This window comes from Psammomys obesus, unplaced genomic scaffold (genome assembly GCF_907164565.1).
Source record: "Psammomys obesus unplaced genomic scaffold, mPsaObe1.curated_primary_1811, whole genome shotgun sequence".
Classification (NCBI taxonomy): domain Eukaryota; kingdom Metazoa; phylum Chordata; class Mammalia; order Rodentia; family Muridae; genus Psammomys; species Psammomys obesus.
This window is the reverse complement of record NW_026596034.1, coordinates 32,401,571-32,416,310: the sequence shown is the minus strand read 5'-3', so window position 1 is coordinate 32,416,310 and position 14,740 is coordinate 32,401,571. Positions and strand designations below refer to the sequence as shown.

At 45.7% G+C, this 14,740-nt stretch overlaps 1 protein-coding gene across 9 annotated transcripts in view; it reads left to right on the top strand.

Moving 5' to 3' along the window:
• The window catches only part of Cmc2 (C-X9-C motif containing 2), a 40,523-nt gene that overhangs the window by 18,347 nt on the left and 7,436 nt on the right, over positions 1-14,740 (top strand). For 2 of the 9 annotated variants that reach the window (XM_055621342.1, XM_055621338.1), the window contains one exon: positions 10,730-10,840. In XM_055621342.1, the coding sequence (XP_055477317.1) occupies positions 10,760-10,840 (81 nt within the window). In that variant the 5' untranslated portion in view covers positions 10,730-10,759. The other 7 variants (XM_055621339.1, XM_055621337.1, XM_055621341.1 and 4 more) reach the window with 7 other exon arrangements.

Genomic DNA, 14,740 nt, shown 5'->3' with positions numbered 1-14,740 from the left:
GCCCGCACTGCCTCGGCTGCACAGGGGGAAGCTGCTGCGGACGCGCCCGGTGGAAAACACCCCGGGACCCCGGAGTAGCTATTCTCCGGGACAGGATCATTCATATAACTGTCTTATCTGCATCGAACTCCGTCTTCCAGTCACCGTGTGTGCGTCCCCGCAGAACCTCGGTGGGCTGGACCTCCGTCCCCCCTCGGCTTCGGACAGTGGACCCGTCCGGGCGGGGCGGTGCCCGCGGGGGTGGCGCATGCGCGGAGAGGCGGAGCGGGACTGCTCTCGCAGAGCTGCGGGCTCTGTGTCCGTGACTTCTCCCCCGGTGCTCTCCGTGGGGGCTGAGCGGCGGTGAGTGTCGGGTGTCCCTCAGCCTCCGGGCCCCCGCGAGCCTGCGGCGAGAGGACGCAGCTCTTCTGCTCCCCGCGCCGCGCCGGGCGGCGTGCTGAGGTGTACCCATGCCCCTGCCCTTGGTGAGCCGCGGGCAGGAGGTGGCACACTCTGCCGACATCTGCCCGCCGCTCGCGGGCCTGGCGACCTTGGGCGCGCGCCTCGTCGAGTGCGCGTACCCTGTCGCAGCGCCTTGGAGGTGCGTGGACACCCTGGGCCCAGTGGGCTGTCGTTGCTAATCTAGGGATCTGCCTGTACAGACGGGCTTCCGGTAGAGTGCGTTTTAGCTGCCACTAGTGAAAGTTCCTGTACTGAAAAGTCCCTTGCCTGGCTGGTGATGTGGCTCTCCACCAAGACCCCCACGGTACGCTTGGCAAAGAGAGGAACGCTTCGTGTCCGTTTTATAGGCTTCGAGGACCACTGTGATTGTGTTTTCACGGTAGATGTAGGTAGGGTCGAACTATTAGAAGCCTCTGTTAAAATACTGCAAAATCAAACAAAACCTCAAACAAGCAAGGGTATGGTGGTTCGTGCCTTAATCCCAGCTCTGGGGAGAGAGAGGCAGGAATCAGGAGTTCAAGGTCATCCTCTGCTACATAGGGGAGTTCCAAGCCAGGCTGGAATACTCGAGACCCCGTGTCAGTAACAAAACCCACTTTCCATGTAAACGACTTTGCGTTGGCAAAGGCGTTCTCTTGACATCCTTTCTGTCTTGTACTTGCAGGCCTTGGTGTCTGCTTGATCGAAGTAAAAATGCCCCTCTTGTCATCTCCTTCAGTGCTGAATTTCAGCCTTCTGCTAACTTTTATTGGGCACTTGCTACATGCACTTCGAGACGACTCCGCTCACAAGCTTCTGTTCTACCACTGTGTGCGCAGATCCTCTCTCTCTCTCTCAAAGTCCCCAATCAGGGTGCTCACTTGCCTACCTGGTTCTGGTAAGAGATTGTTCCAGAATAAGGCAGAGGAAACCTATTTCTTGAGAAGCAGTTTAGTGGAATCTAAAAGTACTACATGCAGTGTGGCTGCTATCTTTTCTAACGGTGATAGTTGAGGCATGATCATGTGTGTGTGTGTGTGTGTGTGTGTGTGTGTGTGTGTGCGCGTGTGCGTGCGCGCGCGCGCGGAGGTCAACAATTTGTAGGAGTCTGTTCTACCCATGTAGATTCCAGGGATCAAACTCGGGTCCTCAGGCTCAGCAGTAAGGGCCTTTTTCTGCTGAGCCACCTCACTGAGCCAAACAACTAGGCCTTTAAAGGATCTATTTTAAATGGCTGGAGATGTAGCTTAGTTGGTAGAGCGCTTTGCCTCGTATGCAATGCAGGTAGCCCTTGGTTTGATTCCTGACATCACTTAAAACTAGGCCAGCTGGCAAGCACACACCAGTAATTCCAGCATTCAGGAGGTAGAGGCAGGGGCATGAGGAGTTCAAGGTCTACCCCAAACTTTGTCTTAAAAAAAAAAAAAAAAAAAAGCATTTTAAAAAGTAAATCTTCAGACTAAAGATACTTTTCTCTCCTTGGCTTTTGTGTGTTGTGTGTGTGTGTGTGTGTGTGTTTTGGGGTGGAGGCTGACCTCAGTGCAGTCGAGTCTGATGCTCTGTCCCTCTCTGCCTTGCTCATTTGAGACTCACTGTCTCACTGAACTGTGTAACTTGCCACTAGGTAAGTTCCTGCCTCTGTGTCCTCATCAAGGATTACAGACACACAAGCCACAGCAAGAGCTTTAGCCCCAGGCACTCCCCAGCCCCTTGCTTATTTTAAACTATTAAAAATGGCAACTGTAGTGTAGTGTCACACAGTAGCAAAATCTTTCTAAAAGAAACACAGATGCCGTGGAAATATAGGGACATCCTCTATAATAATGCCCTGTGTTATTAGCATGCATCTCCTGTTACTAGAGTCCCTTTATTTTGAAAATGTGCCACCTGGTGCTAAAGCAAGGAGTTTTTCAGATAAGGTTGAGTGTTTAGGGCTTAGGTTAAATAGCATTCCCCTTGCCAGGAGTAGGAGAAAACAAAATTAATATTTTATTCTTTGAAATAGCCACCTAGGTTAAGCAATGAGAAGAGCCCATTTTTATTTCTCTGTTAAAAATAAAGTGAAAACAATTTTTTTGTGGCTGGCACTGTAGTAGCATACATAGTTTAAGTAAACCTTTGTTATGGTGTGAAGAAAACACATATAATTATGTGTGTTTGTGTTTGTATGTGGTATGAATATGTAGATTAGAAGCCAAGCGCTTTTTCAAGGTGCTTCTTGACTTCTGGTAGGATTGTTCCTAGATGTGGCCCTGTAAGTTCAAAAATTCCTTTAAAGGGCGAGGAGGTGCAATGGGGGGTGCTTGGTTACATAACACATGGCCCTTGGTTTGACCCTCAGCTTTGAAAAAAATAAGGCATTGGGTCTACCTAATGGACTGAACACCATAGCTTAGAGTGGTCTGTCAGCATGCCCAGCTGAGCAGAATCTTCTAATATAAACCCTCTTTTGAAATAAATAATGGCATGTCTCATGACACACAGATACGTATTTTTTCCAGCCATGGAAAGAATGTGAAAACAGAAAACTACTTCAAAAAGCAGTAGCCACCCAGTATCCTGAAGCGCATGGGTTATTGCTCAGCACCAAGAGATAGCATTGGCTTGTATTGCTAGTTTACGAAAAGCCTAAGATCTGAACAACAGGCTCTAAATGCCCGCCACCTTTCTATGGTGACGAAGTCGAGAAATTGTAAGGTGGGCCATCAAAAGTCGGAGACCATATGTCTGCTTTGCTAATTAAAGAAGCTGTTTCAGAACATCTTAAGTTTGTGTTTGAACTATAAAGTAACACATTTGAGGGCTGCTTGATCAAAATGTACAAAAATATTTTGACAAGCACCATTTTTGAAAGGAAGCATTCAAGTCATTTTCTAGGTGGCAAATCAGTATACTTTCAGAAAAAAAAACAAGTGAGATGAAAACAAGATTAACTACATCCAATTATATTATTATACATCATAGATGTTACTGCTTACAGCTATAACAGTAGCCCATGGCTTACATTGCTGACCGATACTTCATGCTTCCCAGGCACATGATTTGTGTCACTAAAATGACCTGTAGTCAGTACAAAGTCTGAACTTGGCTGTGTTTCCATTTTCCATTTCAGACACTTGGCTGGGCAGACAGGCTGATTTGTGGTCTTCAGCTGTGGTGTAGGTGTGTTTACAAGTTATGGAATTGAACAGTTAGCAGAAAACATTGCAATTTAAGATAGTGGCTTTGGGCTAGTCCTTGGGAATTATTTATTTAGGTTCTCTTTGGTGTTTTTTGGGAATGAGGTGGGCAGTTTGAGAATTTTGGAAACCTATACACATTTCTCTGATTCTTTTAAATAAAAATCTTGAGGTATAATGTCCATACCAAAATTGCCCATTGTAAGTGAATTTAGCGACTTTAGCACGTTTGTAGAACTGTGCAGACATTACTAGGACCCAGTTTTAGAACATTTTAATCACTGTAAGAAGTTTGTTTATGTCCACTTAAAAATTAATCCTCACTTTTCCCTTTAGTCCTAATCAACCAGTGGCTTGGTTTTTTGTGTCTGTGAACATGACTGTAACCTTTTGTAAACACTGTCTGAAAACAGAGCCATTCAGTAGGAAGTCTTTGGGACCATTTCACCTTTCACCTCGAGTGAGGCTTTTCATCAGGATTAAAGCATGTAGCCAATGGGTATTGTATTATATAGTTAAGGCACATTTGTTTCTCTGTTTACCTGGTTGTTGGACATTGGGTGGCTTTACATTCCCAGGCTTAACTCTTAAGAACAGTGCTCCTAGTCAGGTGTGAAGGTGCACACCTCTCACTCCAGTCTTTTGGGGGCTGAAGCATGCAGATCTCTGAGATCAAGGCCAGTCTGTTCTACGCTGTGAGTTCCAGACCAGTGAGGACTACCTGGTGAGACCCTATTTAAAAAGAAAATGTAATAACATGAGTATGTTCATGTCATAGTGTGAGCTTAGGTTTTCCTTTCTTAGATAGGTACCTCGGTTTGCAGCTGCTGAGTGGCATAAGCGTGTGTGTTTTACTTTCTCTCTCTGGGTTTCAGCATACTTCATCTGCAGTGCTGTGAGGGTTCACGTCTCCTCACCCTAAGCTTGCTTTGTATTGTCTGACTGATTACAGATGGCCCTGATAGAAAGGTGATTCAACTTAGAGTGCTCCAAAAGCCATGCACACTCGGTAGAAACTTGCTGTCTAATGATGGTCTTTTCCCTGGCTGATAATGTGATGTCTTGATAGCATGTCACAGCACCTGGCCATGACAGGCAACTCAGGGTCACGAGGGAAAACTTGACCGTGTCTGTGTTGCCTGTGCTTTTGGGTATCATGGTGTTGCATCCCACCACGTCTACAAGACGCCCTTCTGTGTATCCTGCTTCTGGTGTAAAGAAACAGGAGGAAGGTGGTTACTCTGGAGATGAAACTCACGATAATTGTCCAGCCCATGATGGTCATCTCATGGGAGTTAGGACTTTGCCAGTCCACAGTCTCAAGTCATCTTGAAGGATAAGGGGATCCGTGAGGCAGCGAAATCATCAGTGTTTGTTAAGTCCACTGTCAACTCTAAGAGCCCTGGGCTGATCAACGATATAGAAAAATTACTTGTGGGGTGGATAGAAGAGCAGGTGCAGAGGCACATGCCACGCAGCCCTTGGATCCAGGCTAAGGCAAGAAGTCTTTCAACATGCTCAGTGAGCACGATGAACCTATGCATCCACAGATGTTTACGGCACGCCATGGGTGGGTTTCCGGTGCTTCAAAAAGTGTCATAATTTTCATAGTGTTGTGCTCAATGGTGGGCCAGGGCTGCTGGTGTTGACGGTGCTGAAGATTTTAAGGAAGAGTTGCGTAGGGTAATTGTGGATCAGAAAGGCTCACCAGAACAGATATTTAATGTTGATGAGGCCAGCTTGTTCGGGAAGCACATACCACAGCCTGCACATTCTCATCCAGAGCCCAAGAGAATGCTGGGATTCAGGGACCATGTAACTCTGCTTTGGGGAGGAAATGCTACAGGGTTCACATTAAAGCCTTTCCTAATCTACTGTTTGGAGAATGCCAGAACACTTAAGAATGTAAGCAAGCACACACTTCCTGTTTACCGTTACCATAACAAGAAAGTCTGGCTGACTTTTCTGAAGATTGGTTTCTGAACTGTTATATTCATAAGCCAGAGATATTGTAGGCAAAGCAGCATCTCATTCATGATCCTTCTGATCCCAGACAATGCTCCAGACATCCGGGTCACGTGGCTGACTTACATCCTGATGCATCCTGATGTGAAAGCGGAATGCCTGCTTCTGAACACCACCCTGCTTTTCCCACCAGTGGCCCAGGCGCCATAGCTGCTTTCAAAGCACGCCATTCATGCCAGGCGTTTGCCAAGGCTGAGGAAGCCAGAGCCTTTCCAAACACTCCTAGGGGTTGGGGAAGGTATTACGGTCCTAGGTGCCATCCAGAACTTTGCTGCTGCGTAGGGAGAAGTCACCTGGCAGCGAACGAACTGCCTCTGAAGCAACGTTCTGAAGATGTATGTGAGTCCACTCAAGCAAGGGCTTTGACGGAGATGCTATTGATGTAGTCAGTCACAAGATGTTAGCTCTAGGGAAATGCCTGGGATTCAGCATCCATGCGGAAGGCATTCGTGGGGTCATCAGCATCAAGGCTGAAGCTGAGGAAACTGCAGGAAGAAAGAAGGGAAGCAGGTGAAGAGGAGGAAGAAATTATGCCCAAGGCACCAAAAACTTCACAGCCGAGAAGCTGGCAGAAGCATTTGCTACTAATAGCTAGAGCATGCGGACGCTAGAAGATGGACAGTTGTGAGAGGTTTGTGGGTGCCAACAGGCTGATACAGGATGCTCTTGCTTCCTATGGAGGAATACATCCCACCCCCCCACCCCCAAACCAGAAAGTGTGAGGTCAAAACTTGTCCTTTTCCTGGAAAATAAGATGTTTACTAAACCAGCAAGTGTCATCACCCCTGCCTTCCATAAGCTTTTCTTGAGCCTCATCAGAAGATGTCACCAATGGTCTCATTGCGATAGCGTCTGCACCAGTCATTCAGCAGTAATTCTAGGCAAAAGACTAGAAAAAAATTCTGGGCAAAAGACTCCTGTGGCTCAGTGTGCTTCCGAGTGTGTAGGCTAATGGTGAGCACCCACACAGCCTTCCTGTTTTCACTCTCAGTGCAACATTCAACAGCATTTGAGGTAACCCATACTGCATTATAAAATGGACTTTGTGTTAGACATACCAAATATAGTTTCTTAAAGTTGCTAATTTTATGGAAATGTGTCTGTTTGTGTGTTAGTGTGGGTATGTTTGGATGTAAGGCCTGTGGAGTGCAAGGAAGACATCAGATCCCCTGGAGCTGGAGTTTCCAGGAGGTTGTGAGCCACGTGGTGTGGGTTCTGGGAACTGAACCTGAGTCCTTTGGAGGAGTAGGTGCTCTTACCTGCTGAGCCATCTCTCCAGCCCAACTGCAGTATTTTTAGCATGTGGTGGGTGTGTCTGGGTGTACTCCACTGCTGAGGGGCACCTGCCTAACTGCGTTGGTAGGTGTCGTATCTCCTGATTTTTATTTGGATTTCCCTATGAACTAATGGCATTGAGTATCTTTTGTGTACTTCATAACTTCATTATATCGTAAAAATATATCTTCAGATCTTTTGTCCATCTTGTGGCTCTTAGAAATTGGTTTGTTTTACTGAACTATTGGCCTTCTTTTATATTCTTAGATAGCAGTCTACAAATCTTTCTTTGCTTTGTTTTAATAGGTTGTCGGTTTTAGAGTAGTTTAGTTCAAGGTGAAGGTGATCTGAAATCACAGGGATCCCACCCGCCTGCCCCTTTCCTCAGCCTGAGCAGAGCTGTCAGAATCCTGAAACGGGAGTTGCATGTGTGCTGTAAGTAATGACATTGTCACACCATCATCACTCAGTGGGACTTCTCATTTTCTCTTTGTTCAAACTCAAGATTTAATTTTCTAAAATTACACTTCTTTATTTTTGAATGTTGTCACAACCAGCACAGCTTCAGGAACAGACCTGACCGGGAAGCCAGGGAATGAAGAAAATGCAGACACAGAGATGGAAAAGCTGGGATCGGGTGGTCTGGGCTCTTGGCTGGAGATACAGAACCCCTCCCCCAATGGAGCATGTGTGTTATATGAAGTTGAGCGGGGAGGTGGGGCTGTCGAATACAGCCGAATCAAGGAGGGCAATGGGTCGCTCCATGCAGAGGAAAGAGGCAGGCTTATGGTGCACAGCTGGATTGAGGAGATAGTTTAGCCAGCCTCTGTAGGAGCAGTCTGTGTAGGGGAGCAGGCTTCAGGTCATGAGTATCTGGGGGTGCCTGGGATGGGAGGACAACTATGGTGGACATTTCTGTACACACTGCCAATATCCATGCACAGACTAGAGGGGAAGGCTCTGCCATTTCCCTTTGAGCCTAACCGTCAGGAAGAAAGCTTCACCATTTTTCTCCATGGGTCTGCGGGTATGGACCCCTTGACATGGCGGTGACTATGCCAACCAAACACAGCCACTCAGAGCTTCCTCTGCTCCCTATAGCATGTGCATGTATACATGTATGCTCTGGTGCACGTGTGGCAGGCAGGACAGCTTCTGAGAGTTAGTCTCCTCACCATATGGAGCCTGGAGATTGAAACCCAAAGTAGGCTTGACAGCCTTTATCTGCTGAGCCATCTTACCAGCCGGGGTGGTTTCATTTTCTTAACTGTGTTCTCTATAGTGCAAAAGATTTTAATTTCGCTGAGATAATAAAAATATTATTTTATGGGTGATCCTTTGATTTGCCTAAGAAGTCTTTGTCCAGTGTAATGTCATGCTTTTTGTTTTTTCTTTCCCTCCCCTCGTTATAGTGAAATGTGCTTAATGTAAAATGTGCCGTTATCATCATTTACAGGTTAATGTTGTAAAGGTAATGTAACATTGGCAGCCACTACCATCCTTCATTGCACCTTTTTTTGTTTGTTTGTTTTTTTATATGGGGCTTTTCTGTGTAGCCCTGACTGTCCTGGACTCACTTTGAAGACCAGGCTGGCCTCAAACTCACAGAGATCTGCCTGCCTCTGCCTCCTGGAGTGCTGGGACTAAAGGTGTGCGCCACCATGCCCAGCCACGGTACCTTTTTTTTTTTTTTAACGTGTGTATGAAAAGGAATTGTCCCTTACCTAGCTCTCATGTTCTCTCAGCGCCTAACAGCTGCTGCTCTGCTACAGCCATGTGGACTAGGTATTTCAGACAATACCATTGTCATTGTGGGTTTGTTTTTGGTTTTGTTTTTGAGAATATTTTCTTCAGCATAATATCCACAGGTGGTTCCTTTCCACTTCAGGCTTAATGATAGCCCAGTGTGTATGGCCGAGGTAGAGCTCACATGTTTGTGTGTGGACATTGGGGTTTCTGTTTCCGTTTTGCTGTTGGGAGTAAGCTGCAGTGCGTGGCTGTCTTGGTATCTCTTCAAGACCCTGCCTGCAGTTCTTTGAGGGTATTTCTACGAGTGGAATTGATAGGTCATATAGTAATTATTTTCATTTTTCCCTAAAAAAATGTTTTAAAAAATTTTTTTATGTATGAGGGATTTCCCTGGGTAATGCAGGTGCAGTGCTGACGGAGGCCAGAAGAGGGCATTGGGATTCCCCAGAACTAGTGTTAGACACTTGTGAGCTGCCCTGTGGTTTCTGGGAACAGAACCTGGGTCCTCTGTAAGAGCAGGAAGCACCCATCACTGATGAGCAAACTCTGCCCCCTTTTGGAGACAGTCTTGCTGTGTGACCCCTGGCTCTCCTGAGGTTTTCTCTGCAGCTGTGTCAGCTTGGCCTTGAGCCTGTCTCTCCTGCCTGTTTTTCTGGAGCGCTGAGGTTGCAGGCCCAGGTCCCAGTGGCATATATTGAATAGTTAGATGGCTCACAGTACAATACTGTCTCTAGAAGTGGCGGCCGCGTTTTTACATCATGCCAGCAGTGCACAACAGCTCCAGTTTCTTTGCAGCCTCTCCAACACTTGTTACTTTGTTTTACTTTTAAAAGACTGTTTAGCCAAGTGGTGGTGACAATGCCTTTAATAGGGAGGCCGAGGCAGGTGGATCTCTGAGTTTGAGGCCAGCCTGGTCTGCAGAGCAAATTCCAGGACAGCCAGGGCTAAAAAGACCATTATTTGTGAGTGAGTGAGTGAGTGAGTGAGTGAGAGAGAGAGTGTGTGTGCTTATGTGCTTGCAAGTGCCCTTGGAGGACAGAAGAGGCATTGGATTTCCTGGAGCTGTAATTCTCACTTCCATAAGGACAGTGAGCTCTTAACCTCTTACCTAGTGAGCCATCTCTAAGCACCCCTCTCTTCCTCCCTTCCTGCTTTCTTTTTGTTTGTTTGTTTTTATTCGTTTGAGAAAGACTGGATTTCTCTGTGTAGCCTCGACTGCTCTGGAATTTGTACTGTAGACTAAGCTGGTCTCACAGATCCACCTGCCTCTGCCTCCCAAGTACTGGGATTAAATGAGTGCACCACTATGCTTGGCAATAGTAGCTTTCTTAATAGGTTTGGAGTAGTTCTTATGTTATTTTTTTTTTTTGCAGGCAGGGGGGAGCTTTTCAGATTAAAGCAATTAAGTGCTTTTGGTCATGTTTATGAGTTAGAAAATACAAATTAGAAAAGAGTAACACTATAACAGACACTTTAAAATAATGTATTTCCTTAATCTTGGTTGCTAATTTTCTATTTTGTGGTTGACCCTTTAAACTAATTCTGGGATCTTGGGTTTCTGTTTTCAGTGCAGTAATTACCTTTGCGCACAGATCTGTTAAATTTGAAAACTGCTAATCCTTTCACTTCATCATTTAGCTAAGTTTTTTCAGCCAGATGTTAAAAAAGCAGTCTGCATTAATTCACACTAATGTGAAACCGACTTATGGTCATTTAAAACTCTCTCAGAGGAATATACAATTTAAAAGAATAAGCCAGTTCTCATACTTGGTAGACTTTCACCTGAATTTAATGAGCAGTAACCAGTTTCGGGAGTCTGGGGGACGTGTTTCTAGTCTGGCTGATGATGTGGGCAGGGGCTCCTGCTGAGCACTTATCAAGCAGGGTAAGCTTTGAGGCTTATCTTTGGGGATGAGTGCCCTCCCTCCTGGGCCTGCAGACTCTCTACATCTGGGCAACTCGCTGGCGGTTTCCATCGCAGCCGGTTCACAGCTGACGCTTTCTTCCGCTAAAGGTCATCGCTGGCTCTCGTGAAATTACAGGTGCGCTCTTGCATACTCAAGGCATTCTTGTGTTCACAGGCTGCCCTGCATCTATTCGTCCTCCTAAAGATGCACCCGGACCTGTCTCCACACTTGCACACCAAAGAATGCAACGTCTTGATTGACTTGCTTAAGGAGTGTCACAAAAAGGTAAGAACTCAGAAGCGTGACCATAAGGCACACGTGAAACCTAGGGAGAACGCTGGGGGGAAGCTCCCTCCCTTAGCACAGCGGGACAGCGGCGGTGCGTTAGTGACAGGCGTGAAGCGCGGTGTGCGTGACCCCCGTGATGGGCGGGGTAGAGAGCCTGTGCAGGCCTGTACAGCAGGTGTGTCACCTGCCTCCCTAGTGAAGGATGCTGGGACGGGCAGTGCAGCTCCCGTTCCTGATCACACGGCATCATTCCAGCTTGTCCACGCCTTGGTGGCCCCCTCTGTGTGAGATCGTGTTAATCAGCTCCAGTTTTTGACTGGCCAGATTTGATGGGTTTACCTAAGGCTTGGTGGAGTGGAAGGTAGAAAATGAACCCATTTGGGGGCTACTTTAAACCAAGTTGACATTTTTGTAGATGTTGAATATTTTGTTCATTTTTATAGTTCCATGAAGCATGTTTTTCTTTAATGTTGTGCTATTGTTTACCTCATGATGCTATAAACTGTAGATTTATCATATTTAGTAATGGTGACCGCCCTTCAGATGAATACATTTAGGACCCAAAGAATGATAATAAGTAATGCCTGAAGCCTCTGCTGACAGGTATTTTATTGGGTCAAAGAATGCTGTTGATGACAATGTACTTTGGTCAGACAGTTTACACAATATGTATGTAGATCAAGAATTAGGGGCTCTCATGAAAGGCTGTGGTGGCGCATGCCTTTTATCCCAGCACTCAGGAGGCAGAGGCAGGTGGCTCTCTGAGTTCCAGGCCAGCCAGGGCTACACAGAGAATCCCCGTCTTATAAAATATAAAACAAGGAATTAGAAGCTGTTGCACACGCTTGTGCCTACCTGGAAAATGAGTCAGGTGATAGAAGTGAAATAGAACTTCCGGTTTTAAAAGTAAGTGTAAAGTCTTCTTTCGAAAAGGAGCTGGTTGTGTTGATTTAGTACAGAACATTTCTGTGCTTTATATAGTAAATTGCAGACAAGGACAGAGAAGAAGCAAGACTGTTGGAAGACCAGCTCTTTCCTGTTAACTCTCTTCGAATTGGAGGATTTCAAATGGATTTTTAATAGATGACCTTTGAACAATTACATAGTAGCTTGGAAAAAGTTTTGAAAAAAATAGGATCTTTATACTAGACCTATAAATCTAGTCTAGGGGATCAGGGGTTTAGATGGCCCTCCTCCCCACAGAAATAAAAAGCACACAAATAGTAAGAAAAGATGTGTGTAGCCTGCCTGTGGGCAAAGACTGCCCACAGGTCACTAGTCTAGAGTCTGTCTTAAAAGTTGTTTCCTCCTTTCCATAGTTCTTTGAAGGGAGATCACTGTGCACATTTAAAGACTAGTGAATTAAGTTCTCTCTCCTTGATATAGTATCTATGTGGTTATTTAATTTTTAAAGTCTGTGTTACAGACTTATTTAATTACCTGTCAGTGCAGACTCATGCGTACTAGGGTTATAATTTAATACATATTTTGTTGCCCAGCTGTTTCAGCTTTGGGCACTGGGTGTCTTTCAGTGTGGTGTGTACTGTGGTTGAAGAGAAGCTTATGGTATTTTAGGCTCTCACTCAGGTAACATGCTCAAGAGGCAGAGACAGGAAGATCAGAAGTTCAAGGACAGCCCAGGATACTCATTTAGCTGGGTGTGGAGACACATACATTTAATCCCTGTGCTCAGAGATTAGTCATGAGCAGAACCAGGTGATTATAACCTCATTCCAGATGAGTCATGCAGTCACACCAAAGGGAAGGATGACCAAAGTCTAGGCGTTTGAACATAGGCTAAGGACGGAGTTGTTGGTAGAGCATGGCTCTGGCAGTGGCGTGAGTCAGCAGCTGGAGAAGGGCCTTCAGTATGTTCCGTGAGCCCCAGAGTTGAGCAGTGAGAGACTGCTCACAGAACCACACTACACTTAGCAGTGTCACTGGGGCCTGACAGCCTTCGTGCTTACCGGTAGAACGGAGCCCCTGGCTTCGAATCCGAGGCCAGGGGCCCATGCCACCTGTGCGCTTCTGGAGACTTTTTGCCACAGCTGCAACTTTCTGCCTTTTCCCGCACTCTCTGGTCATTCTGGGCGTGTACCACACACTGCCTCAGTAGTTTGATGGATGGTAGGCCAAGTCATCTAGCTGCTGCCTGCCCCCAGTTTGTGTGGCTGTTCTAATCTTTCTCTGTTACGAGGCTATGTCGCTCTGCCACTCTGGATGTCCTTCTTGTGGGAACTCTGCAGTGCTCTCTAGTCCTCTTGAAGTACGGGGTCCCTTTATCTCCACAGAGTCTGCCTTGCTGTGCTTTCATCCTTCTTCCCATGTTTTATGTTTTTTTTTTTCTGTGGCCTTTGCAGCCACGTGTCATTCCCATGGCTGTCAGTATCTACAGGCTGCTCCTGATCTCCCAGCCTGTTTTGCCTGCATTTGTCAGCAAGACTCAAATCATCTACACTTAAAATACAGAATGTAAAGCAGCTGCTTTCCTCAAAGCCACTTGGAAGTCCTTAATGTTACTTCTCTTCTGCTTTATAAAGGCAGTATTTAATACATTCATCATAGATAGTATGACAAACCCAAGAAAGCATCAGGGAAACAGAAGCTGTCATTCCTTTGCCACCCAGAAAGAAAGTCACAAAGAACAGGCTTTACTCCGGGAGTGTGTTTCCCTGTCTTTGTGTTTTCCTCTTCTTGGGGGGTTAGAGTGGGGTGTCTTCCTATTAACATTTTAAAAGACATCTTTCCCCATCCTGTGAACACAAAAACATAAAACCTTGCAGTAACCCCAGCCTCAGAGCAGACTTGAAGGAGTGTTTGCCTTTTCCTCTTTCAGTTATTTTTTTGCTCCTTGGGAGGACACTTAGCCAGCAGGTCACTGCCTGCTGAAGTCACTGCCAAGTACCTGGTTTGGCTGCCTCACTCTCCAGCCAGCAATCCATCCTTTCCCCAGCCTTGGCTCTTCCCTGGTTTTACCTAGTCTTGCCTCCACCCTTAATTCTGTGATGTCATCAACTAATATCTCTAGCTCAAACATTTTTTTTCCTTCTGAATTCTGTTTATCTCTGCTTCACATCAACTCCATGGACTTAGCTGTTCCACAAAAAACTGAACTTGTCCAGACAGATTCAGCTTGTTTGAAACTGTACCTTCCTTTCTGTCTTAGTGATATCTGTCGCTGGACTTTTGGCTATTTTATTGGGTTCTTTTATCTACTCCCCTACACTACCCCTATCCCTTCCAAGCCCCCAACACTAGGTAGGAGAGAAAGAAGGTTAGAGGGGAAAGAGGGCATCTAAATCATTAGACCACTTCCTGCTGATTAGGGGTGTGAAGTTCCTGGGGTCAAGTTTAATCTTTGTCGTCAGGATATCTCCAATCAGCAATCCAACAAACAGCAACAGGCAACAGCAGCTGGAGCAGCAGCCACTGCCTCTCTTGGGGCTCTGTCACTTATATACCCTTTGAAGAGTCCCCAGAATTCTGTAACTGTAAACTATCTGCATCTGGCAAAACCACACCCCTGCCAGAACATGAGACAAGTCATAGCTGCTATGGACAATCTGAAGCATCCTCCTACCCCACATCTGGGATTAAAACAAAAAAGCATATTCATGTAACATTTCTGTGTTGTTTTTTTTTAAAGATTAATTTATTTATTATGTATACAGTGTTCTGCCTGCATGTACACCTCCACACCAGAAGAGGGCACCAGCTATCATTATAGATGAGCCACCATGTAGTTGCTGGGAACTGAACTCTGGACCTCTGGAAGAGCAGCCAGTGTTCTTAACTCTGAGCCATCTCACCAGGCCACTCTGTGTTCGTTTTTATTATTATTATTATTATTATTATTATTATTATTATTATTATTATTATTATTATTATTATTATTAT